The 21,235-nt window shown below is 35.2% G+C and overlaps 2 protein-coding genes and 1 pseudogene across 4 annotated transcripts in view; all 3 read right to left on the bottom strand.

Moving 5' to 3' along the window:
• LOC306852037 (kinesin-like protein KIF19) overlaps window positions 1–6,524 on the bottom strand; it is a 40,604-nt gene extending 34,080 nt beyond the window's left edge. Inside the window, exons 1-2 of the mRNA XM_079388630.1 lie at window positions 6,162–6,524; window positions 4,374–4,454 (exon numbers count right to left, since the gene is read on the bottom strand). Of these exons, the coding sequence (XP_079244756.1) occupies window positions 4,374–4,454; window positions 6,162–6,200 (120 nt within the window). The 5' untranslated portion in view covers window positions 6,201–6,524. The remainder of the gene's footprint in view (window positions 1–4,373; window positions 4,455–6,161) is intronic.
• A 1,318-nt stretch (window positions 6,525–7,842) lies between these two features.
• LOC306852737 (dynein axonemal intermediate chain 2-like) lies at window positions 7,843–12,186 on the bottom strand (annotated as a pseudogene). The gene is made up of 10 exons: window positions 12,182–12,186; window positions 11,332–11,474; window positions 11,123–11,236; window positions 10,594–10,733; window positions 10,347–10,469; window positions 10,015–10,238; window positions 9,340–9,475; window positions 9,097–9,227; window positions 8,496–8,670; window positions 7,843–7,932 (listed from the first exon to the last, which is right to left on the bottom strand). The product of its transcript is annotated as a dynein axonemal intermediate chain 2-like (transcript).
• Window positions 12,187–12,449: 263 nt separating this feature from the next.
• The window catches only part of LOC306852463 (protein tweety homolog 2-like), a 55,049-nt gene continuing 46,263 nt past the window's right edge, over window positions 12,450–21,235 (bottom strand). Inside the window, exons 8-14 of one of the 2 annotated variants that reach the window (XM_079389322.1) lie at window positions 20,904–20,959; window positions 18,800–18,892; window positions 18,229–18,321; window positions 17,968–18,110; window positions 16,304–16,489; window positions 15,962–16,040; window positions 12,450–14,569 (exon numbers count right to left, since the gene is read on the bottom strand). In XM_079389322.1, coding sequence (XP_079245448.1) covers window positions 14,489–14,569; window positions 15,962–16,040; window positions 16,304–16,489; window positions 17,968–18,110; window positions 18,229–18,321; window positions 18,800–18,892; window positions 20,904–20,959 — 731 coding nt within the window. In that variant the 3' untranslated portion in view covers window positions 12,450–14,488. Of the gene's footprint in view, window positions 14,570–15,961; window positions 16,041–16,303; window positions 16,490–17,967; window positions 18,111–18,228; window positions 18,322–18,799; window positions 18,905–20,903; window positions 20,960–21,235 lie in introns of both variants that reach the window. The other variant, XM_079389321.1, reaches the window with a different exon arrangement.

Here is a 21,235-nt window from a genome sequence, read left to right as displayed (position 1 = left end):
GCTAACCTAAAAGAGATGCATCATGGGTAAACACTGTACTATGAATGCAATTTTTGAAGAGTCAATGGATAATGTGCATTAACCTTTTTAAATAATAATCCAAAGTAAGTTGGATAACTGCTGTTTTTGTTAGAAGACCTTACATCCTTGTTCATCAGCGCTTATGTTGTTTTGTGAAGGAGGTGAGAAAAGAAAAACGAACAATGGCCCGCCCCGGACCTTGTCTGTGGGTTCTCATGGCAACAGGTCACAGCCCACTGTTTGTGGGAGAGAGGGGGGAAACAGACACGCTAGTGATCTGAACCGTTAACAGCCTTTAAAAGCAACAGGAGACACATCCCTCGCCACATTCAAATCTCATTCACTGCCAATATGTTGTCAGGAGCATACTGAGTGTGTAATTACGGCCACAGGGATTTTCTGACTTCCTGCTACACTTCCTGCTGCCAGTCTCTTTCGGTTATGCACAATACCTTTTACATGACTGACTGTCCAGAACAGCAGAATTATGACAGATGCTGAGAGGTTTAAGGGATGAAAAGTAGGGATGTGATCAGGTTTTTATTTTATGGGCACAAGGAAGAATTATTTTTATCATTTATATTCAATATATCAATGCTGTACATAGACAGTAATATTTAATATTCAGTAAATTTCACACTTAATTACAAGAAATGGCAAGTATGCATTCATTTAAATGTGACATTTTAGAAAGACTTATTAAAACATTTTTAATGTCTCATGCTTACTAAGGCTGCATTTATTAAATCACAAATACATAAAAAATATATATTTTAAAAAAAATATTTATATTCCTGTGATGACTTAGTTTTGAGTGTCACATGAACCTTCAGAAATTATTTTAATATGCTGATTTGGTGCTCCAGAGCCATTTCATACCATTATCAATGTTTAAAACATAAAACAGTGATGCTTAATATTTTCGTGGAAAATATGACATTCTTTAATGAATGAAAATTTTAAAAAGCAGCATTTTTTTAAATATATTTTTATAAATATTAGACTATAAATGACTTGACTGTCACTTTTGATCAAATTATTGAACCCCTGAGGAATAGAAGTATTAATATCTTTAAAAAAAACAGTTAAATCCCAGTTGAACTGAACAGTTTGAACTGATGCATGCATGTTTTAAATGATTAATAACACAACTATTTGTACTACTATTACTAGTGTGCTATTTGTATAGTAGTTTACATTCATTTAATTACGTCAATTTTTCAATCATCTAAAAATGGTGGCAGAAAAAGTACATGTGGATTTAGTGTTTATGTCCATTGATTTCAGATTAATTTAAACAATTAATTTACAATGAATCTATTACAAAATCATCAAGAGAGGAAGTAACTTTACAATTTTACATTAAAACTTCTATAAAAGACAGCTCATGAAGTCATTTCATCATAGGTGACACTCCACCTTAACTGCACAAAAACAATCTTAACAATAACAAGTAGTCGAACAATGAAGCTGAAGATTAAGCTTTAATCGCTCAATAATGAGCTTATGCGATTATAAGAGAGTTATGGCTCTTGTCACGGGCCGTCGTGAATGTTTATCTGCATTCTGAGGTTTAGTGGAGGGATGCTTTGATTAACATTAACATGCACCCACCTTTTAAGAAAAACTTTGCCTGTGTGAAACACTACTGAAAAGAAGTCGCTGTAGGCCGGCGAGGTGCCAAGGTGCCGAGTTGCCTCATTGATATGTATCATCAATGTATAATGACACACTGGTAACGAGAGGTGACAGCACAGTTCAGCCTCCTCAGCATATGCATGTTTGAGAGAGCCAATCGCTTTGCAGTGTATGTCTGGTAGCACACGTGCATCATCACAAGCACCTTACCTTAAGGAGAACAATGAGATCTGGGTGTGTTTGTCTTGGTAAATTAGTTAGTGTGCTGGTGCTGCACCAACCCTGGCATGATCCTACAGACGTCAGGTGTTTGGAAGTACAGAAGAGCAGGTGGCTTCTGTCTAAGCCACCCAAAGCCCCTGTCGGTGAGCTCATCCTCTTAAGGTTTACTCCTCTATGAGTGTCTGCCATCGGGGGAAAAAACACCACAGACACAGCTAATAAAAAAAATTATTAGTCTACTCGTAGATGGCGCTGCCATATGGCGTGTTGGGCACAGACAGATAAGAAAGGCGATTAGTTTGGTTTGTCAGCGAATCTGGATAATTACTTACTAGCTTAGACCAGCATGAACTGGTCTTGTTGTTCACCAGCAAACATGCGTGTATGTTTTTGAGCATGTGTTTATATCTTTTTTCTACAATTACACAAGCTCATTATATGTTGGTACTGGCAGTCTTGTTCTCTTTCTCTATTCATGGGGATGACTGCACAAACATAATACACAGCGTCAAAACCATCTGTACATGCTACTAATCCCATCAACCCTTGTATAACCAGTTTGCATTGTTATGTCCAAGTCCTCGAATGTAAACATGACCACCACAGCTGACCGTCCATGAATCTGAAGTCAACATTAGCCATTCAACAATATACAGCATCTAACTGAAAACCAGGAACCACAGAGGAAGACTGTTTCAAGTTAGCATCTAGTTAACACCAACAACTTAATAATATGCTACACTGTAGGTAAACATAACAACAAAATGTGTTTTGAAGACAATCACATGATCATGGAAGCCTGTTTCCACCACAAAAAAATAAATACGGTAACTGCAAATGTTTACCTAGGTCACATTTTACTTAGAATTGTGAGATATAGCCTAAACTCTGACCTTCGTTTTCGCAATTTCCTCTGAATTCTAAATTTACATCTCGCACGTTTTTTTTTTTCCCCCCACAAATTTCTATCTCACAATTATGAGCTCATACATCATTCATATTTCAAATTCAGAATTGTGAGATGTACGGGAACCCCATAATTGCAAGAAAAATTGTGAGGGGAGGGAGGAGGAAAAATAAAAAAATAAATAAAAATCACAATTATATTTTTTATTTTTTATTATTTTTTTTATTCTGTGGTGGAAACAGGCTTGGTGCCTCTAAACAATCACAGTGAAAAACTGATTCAAGATAGTGGAGAACGTGGGAAAAAAAAGTAATTTTGTTATAATTATTTAAAACCAAATTCTACTGAAATCTACTAATTCTGCTCCATTTAAATGTGAAAAGTATTATCATTTATTCTTTTGCCAGAAGCAAAGCGACATACATTCATGCAATCCAGCTATTCATTTTAAATGTATCAAACCTTGGTATTGCTAGTAATACAGTCTATAATTTGAATTTCAGAAGTAGCACTTTAGTATTGTTCTGTAATAACTGTAAATCAAATGAATGTCACCCTGTCTGACACATGCCAGCAAATACAGTTATAATTACAAGAATTAATCAAACCAAGATCAGAGTGAAATGGGTGGAAATAATTATAATGATTGCCTGCTGAGGTCTCACAGCATTGGCTAATTGTCTTTGTGAGAGAATATCTGACCGCACTCGCCTCATTCACTAACACAGGGCCTGGTTAGCACCTGGTTATTACAGCCAATGAGAGTCTAGAGACACTTAAACTAGACCTGTGGTTAATGCTATCATATCATTTTCCAACTGATTATAAAACAAGACTTTAAAAATTATGTAATGGAGATAAATAGACACTGTACTAGCCATTTAAGCTCATGTTATGTGCACATATTTAAAATGTAGCCTAAACTTTAGATTTTTAAAATCACAAAGCATTAATATCAGTATGGAAGACTGTTTTCGTCACAGAATTAAAAAAAATAAACATCTTAAAATTGTGAGATATAAACTCAGAATTCTGTCTCTCTTTTTAGTTTATATCTTGCAATTCTGATTTTTTTTCTGAATTCTAAGTTAACATCTCTCACTTTTTGTTTCTGTCACAAAAAAAAAAATTACTTGTGCTTATATATCTTGTAAGTTAACATCTCGGAATTCAGACTTTTTTTCTCAATTTTACAATTCTGAGATTGTGAGAAAGAAAATAAATCTGATTTGCAAGACAAACTCAAGAATTGCAATGAAGTCAGAATTGTGAGTGACAACTACCTTTTAATTTTTTTTATTCTATGGCAGAAACAGCCTTCCATAGTTTCAGTCATTAGTCTCGCATAGCTGACTTTTGAGTAATATCATAAAATCTGGAGCGCTGTGCATCTTATTCTGGCCAATAACCACCCACTTGTGCAAGAAGAGACGGCTTGACCTAGAAAACATATATACCTGTTACGCAGTCGACTTTTTGGGGCAGTTATGCACATACATGTTTCATTGAAAAGTAGTGCTGACTCCATGCCACACACACACACACACACACACACACATTAACTGATACATCTGTTTGCTCTGACCTGGTCATCCACTTTGTGGGCTATAATAGTAGCTCCTTCCTCCAGTTCAGCATCACTCAATGGCCGAATCCGCAGGGCCACCTGCAAAACAATAAAAAAAGGTAATGCACTGGTTTCAAAAACTATTTGAACCCTAACATTTTTTTTAAAAGCATGCATACCACTGAATCAAATAATAAACCAAATGGCATTAATTTAAAAGAAAAACAACAACAACAACAGTAACAAGATAGACATTTTTCAGAAAAGAAAATTATATTATCATTATGTTTTTGTTACTATATTACATATTTTCTAATTTTATATATTATTTTATCATTGTATAGAGTGATATTTTGTATCGAATGTAGTGAAATTAATACAGTGACTGCAATATCCTTGGGAAATAAAAGATAGCAGCAGTTTACATTAATCAAATGAGAGTATAATACCCCCATTAATTTGTATTTCAAGGGCATTTCTGTTCTAGTCTGCAGGAGAATCTTGTGCAGAAATAAACACAGATTGCAGAGCTGCATCGCTGCACTGTGACCCATCAAAGTAGTTAATTATGCAGTATGAATATTATAGCTAAAGGTTATTATTGCTTGTAGAACAACAAATGCCATCTTTTTAATATGCTAATGGAATGCGGCAAAACCAGTTCTTATATGTTGCTCACAGCCAATACTTGCATAAAGTCACTGCAAATGTCTCCACCTAAATATGGGCCACAGATTTACAGAGCAATTTCTTTTTTTCATTATTAATTTTATAATCATATAGAAACTGGCCTACAAAAGGTACATGACTGTCACACATTTACATTAGCTAAAGCACAGTAATGATGTATTACAGTGGAAGAAGAGAAAGGGAACTTAAACTGCCGCTGTGAATTATTGAGAAGGGGGCAAAAGATCACTAGAAAACAGGTATTAATCTCCCAGAGAATCTAAATATAACAAGTGTAGACTGTCAGACTGAAATCTGTCCAGGGGTTAAAATAGACAAGCTGTCAGGGAATGAAATGTGACTATAGAAGTAAATAAAATCCACTTGTTTCTCTATATACATTGATTTATATTAACTCATGTCGTTCTATCACATATTTGCATATAATATTATTGGCAAAACACAGTTGAAACTCATATTTGCATGCGGTAATTGCAGAAATCAAGTATACACGCATGCATATTTAGATTTCATAGATTCTATAACTGATCATACCTAATGTGTTAAGTTTTTCACAATTTTTAATCATCTTTTTGCCTCACTGAATCATTTTAAATTGTTCTGCAATGTAAGAAATTCATTTTAAATATATAAACACTTTGTATAGTCTCTCAATATAAGCTCATAAGAACTGCATTCATAATAAATATAAACAGAAAGATCAAAATGCTGCTTAAAATTAAGTTTAGCATGTCCAATGACATATGAAGTACCCACACAAATAAAAAACGTTATGTACAGTTATTTACTGCAAACAGTCTGTAAAACCCATACAAGATATGCAGATAAAACATAAGCTAAGTATATCTCATAATACTGTATGCACACTGTAACTCTAGTGCACTATAATGTATATAAATATATATACTCTATATAATATTATACATTATTATTATTGGTTGAAACAAAGTCTGCAACTACAAGATGTTGTTAGAATATAAGCTATATATCTGATGATACACACGAACAAATATGTAAACAGTCTCTAATCTGCATGAATAACACATATTTGGCTGAACACAGTCTATAAACTCTACAAGACACAAGTGCAGGTAAATAATCAGTCAGTGGACTTACTGTCAGCTGCTGGTCCTTTGATTCTCCAGTGTCCTTCATCGTAATGTTTTGCGGGACGTTTTCAGGGCTATTTGTCACTAAAACCCGCGCGTCCCGTGAAGAGAGCACAGCAGACGCCGCGCGGTCATGATTCACCTGCGCGTCTCTCTCTCTCTCAGATTATAAAACACGCTGAACGGTCAAACGCGTCTCTTAAACGCCCGTGAAGTCCGTCAGGTCCATGTCTGAGGATGTGTGTTTCTCCACCCACAGTAAACAGTGAGTGTGTGTGTGTTGTGTTTGTGATGTCCCTAGAGATGAGAGCAGTAGTGCAGCGCGCACTGAGAGGCGTCATTCACCGCCGCTGGTCATCTGGCCGTCTGTGGCTCCTGTGGGAGGGTGAGCACCATTCTTCTCTCAGGTGGACACAGACTCTCAGACTCTGGGGCAGCAGCGAAACCTGCTGCTCAGGAAGTGTACTGCAGCTTTCTTCCTTCGATTCAAAACTGTTGGTCCTGTTTTGTCAGTAATATCATATAATTCAAATACTATAAATAATAGAATTCTAATATATATTTTTTAAGCAATAATTGAAATTATAGATAGACAGACAGACAGACAGATAGACGAATAGACAGACAGACAGACAGACAGACAGACAGACAGACAGATAGATAGATAGATAGATAGATAGATAGATAGATAGATAGATAGATAGATAGATAGATAGATAGATAGATAGATAGATAGATAGATAGATAGATAGATAGATAGATACTAACAATTGCATGACTGGTCTAAACGGTTATATTTAATTTGATAAATTATATGATTTTTTTAAGCAATAATAATATCAAAGGTAACTTATTTAAAATATTTTTGTTTTTACTCAATTATTTTAGCCTTTGTCTCATTAGAAACCCATGATGTTCATATGCCCCTCAAATTACAAACAAACAAATACTTATTTTATTCAGAAACTAAAAGAAAAAAAATGCAGAATAATATTAGAGGTCTGCTCAGGGTCCATTTTCAATTTTTTTTTTTTTTTGTAAATTAGATTTTATTGTCGAGTTATTGACCTTTTCACACAATACCAGTATTTTAAAATCTTAAGACACATGTGGAAGGATATAATGACAAATATAATCAAACAAAAATTTATATTTACAATTGACTAAACTGATTGTTATGAACATTTTTATATTTTATTACAAAAAGTCACTACCGATTTCACAATTCCATTTCCAACAACATCATCTAATGCTATTTTGAGGATATGAAAGATGAGTCTGAAACAACACTGACAACTGCTGGACTAATGGAAATAATCACACATTAATAAAATAAAAATGCTATGTATTTTATTTAATCAGACACGTACATGATATAAATCAAACAATTATGCATCCAGCTGCATTTTTTCCTTAAAGTCAACATGAAATCACTAATTTACTTTCTTAATGCACATTCCTGGTCAAAGTTTATTTGTATAGGACTTCTCACAATACACATTGTTCCAAAGTTTCTGGTCATACTGTGAAACTCCACTCCACTTCTGGTATTTAATGCCTAATCTAATATGTTCATGATAAAAGTTTTCTCACTGAATATCCCATTTCACTCAGAAATACATCACATTATGGAAGTAAAATGGATTGCGAACATGATCTGTGTATGAGAGCAGTTCTGTTTTGGCAGTCTACAGAGAGATTTCTTTTCTTGTAAAAGAAGATACACCATTAGTTTCATGCTCCTCCTGAAAATCTTTCTCTTCACACACACCTTTCTCCTGAAGGGAAGAAGAAAAGACACATCAAAAACCAGACCGGCCAAACTACTTTTTTGTCCAATTAACTGCCTAGAAATTGTTAGAGACATATACAACAAACCTAATTATAAACCGCTCTTTATTTTCAAATAACGTAGGTCCTTGAAAAGGCCAAAACCATTAATCGCATACGCCTTTGAGTAGAAAAGCCTATAGCAATACACTTCTGATGCTCACGCAAGCTCCTCACCAATCACAGAGGAGCATAAAGCATTCTGGGTACAGATGAAGTAGACTTTATAGATTTTTCTTTCTTTGTCTTTCACAATAGAGCATTTTCACCCCAGCTATCAGGGTTATATATAGAGCCCGGGACCCTTATCTTATTGAAGCAACAGTCCAAACATGTGGTGCAATTTGTTTCCGCTCAACAAAGGGGGGCAATTTCATTTGACAGGCTGTTCTTAAAACACACACGTATGACAACACCCATCAAAATACACAGATGTGTGGTTAAAAACCTTGATTAAAGGGTCTGAACATTAGAATAAACATGTTCACTCAAGAAGCAGAACATCCTTCACCTTGTTTCGTTCTTTCTCCTCTTTCTTCTTCTCGGCTTCCATGATGTTGAAGAACTCTCTCTCTGCACGGGCCAGCAGCTCCTCTGCGCTCTCCTCCCCGGCTGCGTTCCTTCAGACGCATCTCTCTGTGCCGAGCTTCCAGAATCTTCTCCTGCTTGGTCTCACGTTCAAACATCTGCAAAATATAATAGATGGAATGTATAGTACATACAAAAGTATTTTTACATCCTTTTTAGTGTAAATTTAGTGCTTATTTATTCAGCTTTCAGATGATGAATCTCAATTTCAAAAAAAAAAAAAAAAGACCCTTATGACTGGTTTTGTGGTCACATATGAGAATGTTTTCTTGAAGGGTCATGTGACACTGAAGACTGGAGTAATGATGCTGAAAATTCAGCTTTACCATCACATCGTTTTAAAACTTTGTTAAATATATGTTATTTTATATGGTAATAATATTTAACAATATTACTGTTTTTAATGTATTTTGTTCAAATAAATGCAGCCATGGTCAATTTTGAACAGCAATACATCATGTATAGTTTTAAATGGAAAATACAGAAAACTGTATATCGAACATGTTCAGGTGTTTGTATCTGACCTCTGAGACCAGGGCCTTCTCGTTCTTCTGCAGTGTGCACAGGTCAGTGTGGTAGTTCCCAGCTGAGAGCCACAGCCCAGGAAACGGCCGTTATCTTGCACTCGGATGCTGTACAGGGCTTCATCACAAACCTGTGAGAAAAAACACACATTGCGACATTGTCAATATTTCTTAAAATACATAACGCTGAGATATGGGACTGTGAGATGGGTTCAGTACAAGGAAGAGACATTAAGCACCAATTTTGAGGCTGAGAGTTGGGTCGTTTTGTTTAAACAAGATGTCCCACACGTCCAAGGTGCCGTCCATCTTTACCATAAAGAAAACCGAGGGTCTGACCGGACTCCAGCAGGCATCTAACAGATGGGCAGATCTGTTTCTACCTGTAGAAACAGATTAGAAATACTGGCACCAATGCATGTTACCCCAAACATCTGCAATACCATTTAAAAGTTTGGGGTTGGTAAGATTTTTTAATGTTTTTGAAAGTCTCTTTCAATGCTCAAGGCTGCATTTATTTGATTAAAAATACAGTAAATGCTGTAATATTATGATAATTATTACAATTTAAAAGAACCGTTTTCTATTTCAATATACGTGACCCTAGACTACAAAACCAGTCATAAGTAGCACGGGTATATTTGTAGCAAAAGCCAACAATATGGGTCAAAATTATAAATTTTTCTTTTATGCAAAAAATAATTAGGATATTAAGTAAAGATTGTGTTCCATGAAGATATTTTGTAATATTCCTACTTTAAATACATTAAAACTTGATTTTTGATTCGTAATATGCGTTAAGGACTTAATTTGCACAACTTTAAAGGTGATTTTTCCAATATTTAGATTTTGAAACCTGTAAAATAAATAAATAAATAATTTTATAATGCAGCATTTGAACACCAGAACAGAAGTTACTTGGTCCACATGACAGAGGACTCTTTGATGTCCTCCGACCAGATGCGGGCGGTCCAGTCAGCCACGGTCAGGAAGTTCTTAGGAAATAATGGGTTCCTCTGCAGGGCGTAAATGGGACCATGGTGTCCGCTGTATGTGCATACAATCTTCTCAGCTGGGGTTTTTGCTTTGCGATTGCATGAAACCACAAGACCCTGCTCTGTGCCCACCATGAACTTTGTGGGCTTGTGTAATCAGAAACAAAGGATGTTTCAAATCTCAACATCTATTTCTACAAGTGAGCCAAAAACAAGAACTGAACAAGGAAAAAACAAACTAAGAACTGCTCTTACCATAGTGGTCTCAAACTCCAGCGAGACTGCACCAAGGGCATTATCAAGGTTCCCCTTTTTACTAGGGTCCAGTACGAGTATCTCAGTGGGCTCACTCATCTTCCGAATGTCCCACCACAGGACCTGGGGTCAGATGCGAGAGTACCTTTTATCTCTGATGACTTCATTAGCATGCAATGTAAGTCCCAGTGAAATATTGTGTGGTTTATTTCTTTATTTTTAGACTTTTGTGTCATTGCACACAGACCTGGCCATCTGTAGAAGCCGAGAAGATGTCCGTGCCTGTCTTCGACTGCAGCCAGATGACTTTGTAGACGGGATCTCTATGGCTGTGTTCAATGGTGGACATCTCTACTGGCTGGCTGCCTTTACGAGTGTCCCAATATGCTGATAACGGGTTAAATAACATGGTGGTCATGCATAATCTTTCAAAAAAACTCAAGGTTATTCTTGTGCATTTACACAAATACATCTACAGATGCCATTCCAAAGTACATACTCATTTCATCTTTTCATTCAGTGCCGTAGACTATTAGTCTAGCCATTAGACTTTACAAAAAGCCACATCTGTTTTATCTAGCAAATGCTATTCAGACAAGGTCAAAGGTTCTTTTTTCCATTAACCATAATTTATTGAGAACTAAAAATGCACCGAGCGACTGAGGCCAATCTAATTACACCACTAAAAGAGCTCAGATGGTCATAAGTGTTTTGGTTGCTGGAATAGAACAAGATTAATTGTACATCCAGAGAGGCGCTCAGGTGATAAAACCCACCGATTTGTCCATTGTAGCTTCCCCCAACGAGAATGTGTGAATATTTTGGGTTGTACTCCAGACATACAAGTGGAGATACAGGTTTCAGTGTCATTTCAGGTTTGTTGGGATTTTCTGAAAAACAGTTTTGTTTTGTTTTTTTCAATATTTTTGTGTTTACTATATGTGACTCATGACTCAGTTATATCACAGCTGTTCTTATGTTATACCAGTGTCCCATATGTAGGAGTCGAAGCTCATGTCATTGGGTGCTCTTTGAAACTCCAGGGAGGAGTAGGCGACAGCAAGTTTATGGTTGCCATCGGGGTGCCAGGACAAACTGGTGGCTGTGCGCTTCACTTCATTTGGGTCTCTAGAAAAAAACAGATAACCCGCAGTCTTTACAAAACAAAGTATGATTATTATGTAGGCTATATTTAGCTAAGGCGTGTATCAGTCTATGGCAGGCACCCGTTTGGTGTTAAATCTTTCTAAACAAGACATGTTATTAATCTTACCTGATTTTGTGACGCTTTCTGGGTTTTGATGGTTCAGTGCCTCAGGTCTGTAGGAGTTTACCGTATCCTAGCAACGCCATAAATCAACAGTCACAGGGCACGAGGAAAATATATATATATATATTTTTTTCAAGAATTATAAAATAAATATACTATGGTTAAATTAAGTTTAATTCCAGTTTATTATGTATTAATATAATTAGTAAACATTACTAGGCTACTGACCGCTATGTGATAAGGTTTGAGTGCTTGTTTTAACTTTTATCTAACTTACTATTCAAACATTCAGTCATATTCTCTCTCTCTCTTTCAAGCTGAAACCATCATATATACATAGTCATATTTCTGCAATAGCGCTGATTATGTTGCTATAGTTAAAATAGCACATCTTAACCGTAAAGTTACTGTTTTCACATAATTAGTATTATAATGATCAGGTTGTCATGTAACTTATAGTTACTAATTTTATGTTTTTGTAGTTTCATAATCGTTTAAAGGTTTATATTTTGTTGCAGAGTCAAAAATAGTGTTTTATGGCAGCATTATCAGTGTGACAATTTACCCCATAGAGTAAAAACATGCCCAACCAGCTATAAGTGAAGTGCCTATCCATAACTCTTACACTCATAGATCTTCATTCAGCTCAAAATGGTTTTATTATATGCATGTTTCTGTCCTCTAAGTTAGACAGAATTCAAGTGTCTGCAACACAGTGCTATGCATGCACCCAAAGTATTAAAATCAGTTTAAAAAATGTATTAAAACTATGCAATAATCAAATGGATGCGAGCATAAATCTCAAATGAGAACACGCTGTGCAAGCATCTGTCCAAGTAGCTGATTTTATCAAATAACACAAGAATGGAGCAAAGAAAGAAATACAAGTAATCACACAACACTGGTTATCATACAGGTTATTTACAGTTGGTCAACATGTTAATACAAAGCATATGCATTTGCATCATGAGAAGAAATTGGCTCTCTAGAGTTGATATGAGAATATTTTAAGTTCCAAGTAAAATGACTCCTCATTTATGCCTGCTGGAAATGAGGTAAACGTCTCTCAGGATGTCAGAAACATCACTTGTGGAATCATTTTTGATCACGTTGTGCTTAAAATGCCTCTACATGCATAAAAAAGCAAATAGAAAAGCTTTTATTCCCCGCTCCCATAGATACATGGTCACTCACTGAAAATAATAATAATGAAAGGGAAAGAAAACAAAGGCGTTAGAGGCACAAAACATGCTTCCATTCTTGGCACAAAACACATTTAGAAAACAAAACAGACTTCACTTCAAAATAAGAAGATGCATTAGTATTTGTACAGTTAGCCATCATAAAAAGTGATGACATGTCCATGAAGTCCACACTGCACAATAAAAAACATAAGACACCGTTTCATGAGCAACTGCTTAGAAAAGTACCTAGCAAACCTACTATGATGATGCTAGCAATCCTGTGCACTGTGTAGGACTAAATGTCCAATGCACAGAATATTAATACTTCAACCAGTGTCCACACTTATATGTACACAATCTTTAAAATGGCAAATGTGTAACCTATATAAGGTTATGTACTCCGGTAAGAAAAAATGCTCAATTTCTATGCCTAAAAAATAGTGGTCCCACTATATTTATATTAGTTGTCTTTAACTACTATGTACTTATGAAAAAAAAAATAAAACAAAAAAAACAATCAATTGTTTGTGTCAGTGTTGCTATTGTTAACTACAATTAATTAGAAATAATTTTCAGTCATTGAAATAAAGGTGAAATTAAAGTATATTAGATTTTAAAAATATTAGAAAAAGGGTTACACTTTATTTGAAGGTGTCCTTGTTACAGTGTAATTATACATTTAGGTACTGAGTAATATTAACTACATGCACTTACTATATGGTTAGGGTTTGTCTTAGGGTTACTTGCATGTAATTATGCATAATTTATTACTATGATATATTGGCAGTTGATGTATCATTGTGTCCTATGGTGTGACGGAAAAAATTTTAAAAAAATAAATAAATAAAAAAAATCTAACATTGAAGATAAACCTCTCTCATGCTATTTGTAACTTTAAGAATGAAGATACATTTTATTCATGTTAAGTTTTTTTTCTACATTTTTGCTATGTCACACTATAGGACACGCCCCAATTTTGATTTGTCAACTAAAACATTATTAATAAATATTACAGTAGTATATAATACTAAATGTACTGTTTGTGTTCAATTTGTATTTTAGAACACTTGCTAATGAGATTGGATGGAGTTAAGGTGAGGGACAGGTTTCATGATATGGTGAGTTTTAAAGGTTAACAGTGTAATTTATGCAAAAGATGCAAGAAAATAAATTACAGATGTAATTACATACACACGTTATATATATACACATACATGTATGTACACAATAAGTGTACTGCATCAAATAATTTAAATGTTAGTACGTACTGTAGTAGTTAAATACACTTAATATAAAGTGGGTCCAAAATAGTTTTTGTTACCCACGTCGAACAGTTTCTGCAGTTGAAAAGGCAATAGGGAAGACCAACAGTCTATTTGATGAAAAAATACGGTGTAAACGTACAAATAAAACAGATTATTAGAGAGAGGATATTTCAGCACCTCACAAATGTGTCAGTAGTGAGGGAAAAGAAAAGAAGCGTTGCACCATCAGAATGATTGACAAACACACACATGCATGCCAGCACCCGTACAGACACACACTGAGTGCTCTTAAAATTATGTTCTCCTTTCAGACTGTGCTCCTTTAAAACAAAGATGGGCACGCACGCATGCTGGCGTGAGAGTTTTCCATGTGTCCTTATTTCCAGCCTGTGAAGACTCACACCAGAGGACAACAGATCAGTTCTACGCTCGGAAATCCTCCCCAAAGTGTCTGATCTGGTCTTCGGTCATGGAGAGGTAGGTGGCTCTCATGGTTGGAGAGTACTGTGAAAAACATCCACACAGAAGTCACAAACTGACAATATATAAATCGCTAAGAACATTCAAGCAAACAAGAACCATTTTTCAAGAGTGAAATGAACATGAACTACACTTTTGTGTTTGTTGTGGACAACAAGTTTACTGATGACGCCAAGGCTGGTTCTTTTAGCTAGATTGTAAGACAATAAAAATGCTATCATTTACTCAATCTAAACCTGTATAAAGTTAATAGCTAACAAAAGGGTTTGTAAGACATGCTAGTGGCCAGACAACACTACAATCCGACAGAAAAATGCTATTGTAAATGAATTCTGATCTCCTACCAACAGGGGGCGTGCTCTACATAGCTCATCTGTGTCTAACATACAACATATGTGGGTGTGTCTATGAGGATCCATGCCAGGAGTGACAAAGGAAAAATGATCCACGCAGAATTTATTCAAACGCATGGGGAAAAAACAAAACAAGGGATGAAATAAAAGGAAAAAAGGGAAGGATCAGAGAACAAAGGGGCTGGGACAATAATACTGTAATCATACAGCAACTTACGCGGTTTCTATATGGCTGAGAGTAAAGCTCCAAAAAGAATTTTATTTTTTGGTTAAAATAAGGAAGAAAAAATAAGAACAGAAACATACAAACAGAGAAACATACGAACAAACAAAGAAAAACCGTAAAAGAAGCTATTAGCAGAAGACAGTAGAAAACCACTGGCTATCAAAGGACAAACAGAACTTTAAGGGTATCATGGCAAGAGTTTGAAGTTTGCATGAAATCAAAATTTAGCCCATTTACTCTAAATTTTGCCATTAAGCCTAATTTTTGAGGAAGTACACTACTGTTCAAAAGTGGGAGTCGGGTCTTTATGTTTTTGAAAGAAGTATATAACGGTAATCAAGATCGTTTAATCAAAGATACAGTTAAAACAGTAATATGAAATGTGAAATATTTTTAAAACACTTTATTCCTGTGCTGGCAAAGCTGAATTTTTAGCCATTATACAAGTCTTTAGTGATCCTTCAGAAATCATTCTAATATGCTGTTATATATTTTTGGTGCTCATAATGCATTGTGCTGCTTAATATTTTTGTGGAAACAATTATATATTTTATTTTTCTTCGACAATAGAAAGTGTACAGGAACAGATTTTATTTGAAATATAAATCTATTTTTAAATGTCTTTACCGTTACTTTTGATTCATTAAATGTGTCCTGACCCCTTTCTGAATAAAAGTATTACTTTCTTTAAATAAAATACATAGTGTACATATGGCCAATTTTGATTTCATGTTGACCCTTAAAATGACTGTGAAAAAGGTTAATCTTTGGTATGAATTATTGTCATTGTGTCAACATGAGTGCATGTGTGTTCTTGGCCTCTGGAGCCCAACGCACCGAAGGAGGAGGAGATCCCCTCCCAATCAGAGGCACGTTCTCATAGCGCGGGTTTCCTCCAAACAGCACAGACTGGTTCCTGTCAAAACAAGACCGTGATGAATGAAAAGAGAAAATGAAGGCGAGAGTTCAAGACAGAGTGAGAAAGAAAATATTATAGATATAATAAAGTAAGTGAATTTTAACATTCCTCAAGCGAGGCAAATCAATAAACATCTGCTCTCTATAACATCCAAACATTATTGAATTGCGCTGTCACACAAAATTCAGACACAACGATCTGAAAACAGGAAAATCACAGAATATGAAAAAGAATAAATCATGTGTAAGGTGGACTCTTACATATATTCTGACAGGGGTGCGTTGGTCACAGTCTGTGTTGGAGGGTGCAGGCTGGTCTGGCTGCCCACGCTGCTACTGTAGCTGCCGAAGCTGTGCATGTTGGCCTGGTGGGAATGGTGGGACATCATTCGCCGGCTCTGAGGGTTAAACGGGTCTCCGTCATCAATGTCATCATAATCTCTATCTCTGTGGAGAGAAAGAGAAGCATTGTTTATACTATCATTTAAAAGTTTGAGGCCAGTAAGATTTTTCTCCTATACTAACCAAGGCTGCATTTATATTATTAAAAATACAGAACAAAAGTGCAATTTACAACACCATCAGAATTAAAAATACAAGAATTAAAGCGATAGTTCACCCCAAAATGAAAATTCTGTCATTTATTCACCCTAGAGTTGTTCCAAACAGAAGTTTATGTCTTCTGTTGAACATAAAAGACAATATTTTGAAGAATGTGGCTAACCAAACCTTTTTTGGTGCCCACTGAATTAAATGGGGACCAGCACCTGTTTGTTTCTCACATGCTTTAAAATATCTTCTTTTATGCTCAACAGAAGAAAGAAACTCTTGCATATTTGGAACAACTTGACGGTGTGTAAATGATAATTTTCATTTTTGGTTAAACTATCCCTTTAAGCGTTCTAATATCCCAGGGAGCATTAGACTAATTGAAAAAATTGAAATTAAAGAAAATTAGTAATTGAAGACTTGTTGATGATTTTAAGCAAACTGGCTGAAAACCCATGAATATATATCAATTGTAATGTGACATAACTGCTTATCACTTTTGACCAACAGGTGACGCTGCCACCAAATTTATCTGGTGTGGTTAGGTCCAGATTAGAATCAGAATGAGCTTTATTGCCAGGTATGTTACAGGAATTTGTTTTCGTGACAGAAGCTTCCACAGTGCAACAGAATGACAGCGACAGAACAAAAACACAGATAATAAAAAGAACTATAATAGAACAAGTAAATAGGGAATAACCATATACAAATAGACAATTGTATGTACAGGTATATTACAATAGACACTTTTGTATGTACACAGGTATGTGATTTTACCAGCCCTTTTGCTTATTCTGGCAGGCATCATGCCATCAAATTTGACTATGAGTTATATGAAAATGGTTTCAGAAAGCAATGTAAGCATATTTGTACTTCGGGTTATCTCTCGTGATCACTACATGGTGCCGGCCCAAATCTCCATAGGTTGCTTCAGGTTATGGTGCTAAAGACAAAAGTCAAGTTTCATAATAATATGCCAGTGCATTTGTAAGATATAGCATTTTACAACAAAATTCACAATGACAGATGCTGCAAACAGCCAACATATGAAAACTATGTACAGTGTGACTCAGCATGCCATACAGAATCTAAACACCGTCTTGAATTTTGGTCAAACTGTTCAGAAATTACTGGCAGGTAGTGCTGTGCCGGAACTCTGCAAGCACCCTCAGGGCATGTTTGTAATGACAGGTACTGAGTTTCGGCATGCTTTCTTTATGCAAAGGCTTTAACAGACCTGTCTGTAATTCTCAACTGACTCCCAAAGAACTTACTTAGCTAGTTTATGGATGTTTGATTAGAGTTAAGTGCACTGTTGTCAATGTGAGTGATCTTAATGCATTCTGTGCGTGTGTTTGTGTGTGTGTGTACTGTACCTGTTGGCAATCTGTCGCCATGCTCTCGGGATAGCGCACAGCATGACGGAGAAGGCACAGGCTGCCAGGAGAGAGAATAGACAGAGATACAGTAACCCCTCCACGCCATCATAACACACACCCATCAGAGCGTCCAGGTAGTCCTGCAAACACACACATCCCACAAGAGATTCATATGCATTGTACTAATTGCTAAAATCTCACTAATCTCGCAGCATCACATTAGACAGAAGCAGGTGGAACATTATGTGTGCTCCGTACCTTATTGAGTCCTCGGCAGTCTAGAAGTGCAGTGAGCTGATGTAAACTGGCCTCTGAATTATTCAATAAATGTTGAATACTCAGTAAATCCCTCTGAAAAGAACCACACATAATTGCTATGAAAAAATTATAATTGAAAAAAATATACTTTAAATACAATACAATAAAATGCATTTATTCACATAGCTACTTTTATACACCAACAAAGAAGTAAAATAGCATACTATATTATATTACATTAAATTTTAAAAAATGTCATTACATTTTACATTCAATTTCTATTATATTACAATACATATAATATCATAGTACATACAATTTTGTCTAACTAAAATAAATAATTTTACATTACAATAATAAGAATATAAAACTGTGTCAGATTGTCAAAAATGTCATAAGATATATATATATATGACAAAAATGTCATAAGATATATATGCATATGCATAGTAAGTTTTGGATAAAAGCATGGTTTAATGGTAAAGGCTTTTACTACAGACTATACTGAATTGAGCACAAAGTATTAAAGTGAATGCATAATTCTATCTCAATCTGTGTAGTGCACACTCACCTCAGCTGTGGGGAACAGAGGCACTGCAAACTGCAGGAGACCTTGGATCTGGATCTGCATGGTGGTCAGCGATCTCTGGAAGACAGTCAGGGACTGCAAAACAAACTAATTCAGGATCAGTTCGTTTTGTTTAAGGGCTAACAAACAACATCCACAGTTTACACATCACAGGTTCTGTTCATCATGAAAGGGACTCATGTGCAGTTCCACGCTCAACCAGCAGAGAGAGAAACTGCACCATCCACAGATAAACACACCTGGTAACACTGACAGCTTTCAAGTCTATATAAATGACCATCTCAGAAAGGAAGAAAACAAAATCCACAAAAAGAAATTAATTAATATAAACATTTGTAAGGAAAAACAACAACAAAAAAACATTGTGTTTGGAGGTATGGATTGTGTTAGAATATTCTAGGGATGATATTGTTTATTTTAAAATAGTTATTTTTTTTTGTGACAAATATGATATCCTTATTTAATCAGGCTTTAGATGTGCTTATGGAACACACACACACACACACACACACACACACACACACACACACACACGAAATATGACCTAGGCTTTTGTTTGCAAGATTCACCAGCAAGTGGAACAGCAGATAATCAAATACAAAACCTGATTAAATCTGATTAAATTAATGCAGTTTGTTTGTACAATTTTCACCCTCTTGATTTGAGAGTGAATTAATTAATCTCACAGAACACGAGAAGGGAATTTTAAAAAAAGACATCCATCTCATTACAAGAATATTGCCATACATTAAAAATGCTGAAGATGCTCCTTACAGACTGATATTTTGTGTGTGTGTGTGAAAGTCTGAGCGATTAAAGGACATGCAACTGATCTCTTGTTATGAACATCTTTGCTGCTCTATCTTTGTGACAACTTTATTGATCTGAGAGAGATGTCTAGTTTCTCTGTTCTAGCAAGTCAAGCTGAACTGCAGCAATCTGAGATATAGGACACTGGCCTTTTACTGCCTGACCTAAAAACCCTGAGAGATGCAGAGAGACAGGAGAAGTGAGGGAGAAAGCCACAGACAAGAGTCAGGAAAAGAGTAAAGTAGGTGGAGAGAGGGAGATTAATAAATCAGTAATTGATAGCTAAATTTGGGAATTAAGAAGTGATTCATATTGACTGTTTTAAAACCTACTGAACTACCTAAATTATGTAAAGAGCATTTCAATGCAGTCTATATACAGAGAAGATCATTTCATAATGCATTGTGATGTGACATCCATTAACAACTTAACTCATCCTAGATGGAAGACAAAGTGAGAGATTTTTTAACAAATGTACTTATAATTAATAAATTAATTCAGAATAGAAAATTATTTAAAATTTAGTATTTTACATATTTTATCCAATGTTTGTTTTATGCATTTTTATGCATAAATCCCAAATTAGTCACTTATGAGGTTTCATTTAATTTAGGATGGTGATGGTCAATAACGCCATAAAATATAAATTATGAATTGTGAGCTTGCAGTCTGAAAAAAATGTGTTAAAAGACAATAATACAAAGAAAATAAATACACATCTTTTTATTGCATCGCCCTTGCTGACATGCAAATATATAGCAATATGAAAAAACACACAACCCTCTTATTTTTATTGAATCGATCAAAAATGGTCAATTCAGTTTTAAAAAGATTAATTATTAGCTATTTTAAGCAGTGTAATGACTCACTCAGTATATATTTGACTTAAAATATTTTTCTTTCTCTAAATTACAAAAAGAACTGTTAGAATTCAGTATTAAGTACAATGAAATTAAAAAGAAATGAAAATGAATTGAGGTTGTAGTTTGAAAGAAATGTTGAGAAAATAATACAAAAGACAATAAATAAACATTCCTCTACTCCATTGCCCTTGCTGATATACAAACATTAAATATAATAATTTAAATGTAACCATAAACCAAGTTGTAAACAAAGTTGTGTTTTCCCATAAGAGCTAAAAGAAATCAGTATCAAGTAAAACGAGAATAAAAATAGCATCCTTAGATTCCTTATGATTCACATCTCTACTGAAGACCATTTTTAGTAGGAAATTAAAGAACAAAGTGCAAGTGATAATTTCTATTAAACATAGTACCTGCTGAAACGGGCTGGGGAGCGTCTGGCTGCAGTACAGGTAATAATGCACAATGTCTAGAAAAGAAGAAACAAGAAGAAAGTGCATTATGAAGAGCATGGCATATAGACCATAAAAAAGAAAAAGGTGACATGTCTTCAAAAGATTAAATGAATCTTCTGATGGATGACAGCCACTAAACTAGACAGATGTGTAGCAGCCACTTTTAATCATTCAGGCTGTGGTGCTATTTTCAACTTTGGGTGAAATATTCCTTTAAGTCTTGCACGCTATGGAAAAGCAGCCTCCGAGGAATTAAATTTTCCTCTGGGAGGCTCCGTCCTCGTGCACCT

Source organism: Barbus barbus (assembly GCF_936440315.1).
Source record: "Barbus barbus genome assembly, chromosome: 32".
NCBI classification, from domain to species: Eukaryota; Metazoa; Chordata; class Actinopteri; order Cypriniformes; family Cyprinidae; genus Barbus; species Barbus barbus.
Note: the sequence above shows the minus strand (reverse complement) of the source record. Positions and strands in the feature narration are given on the sequence as shown.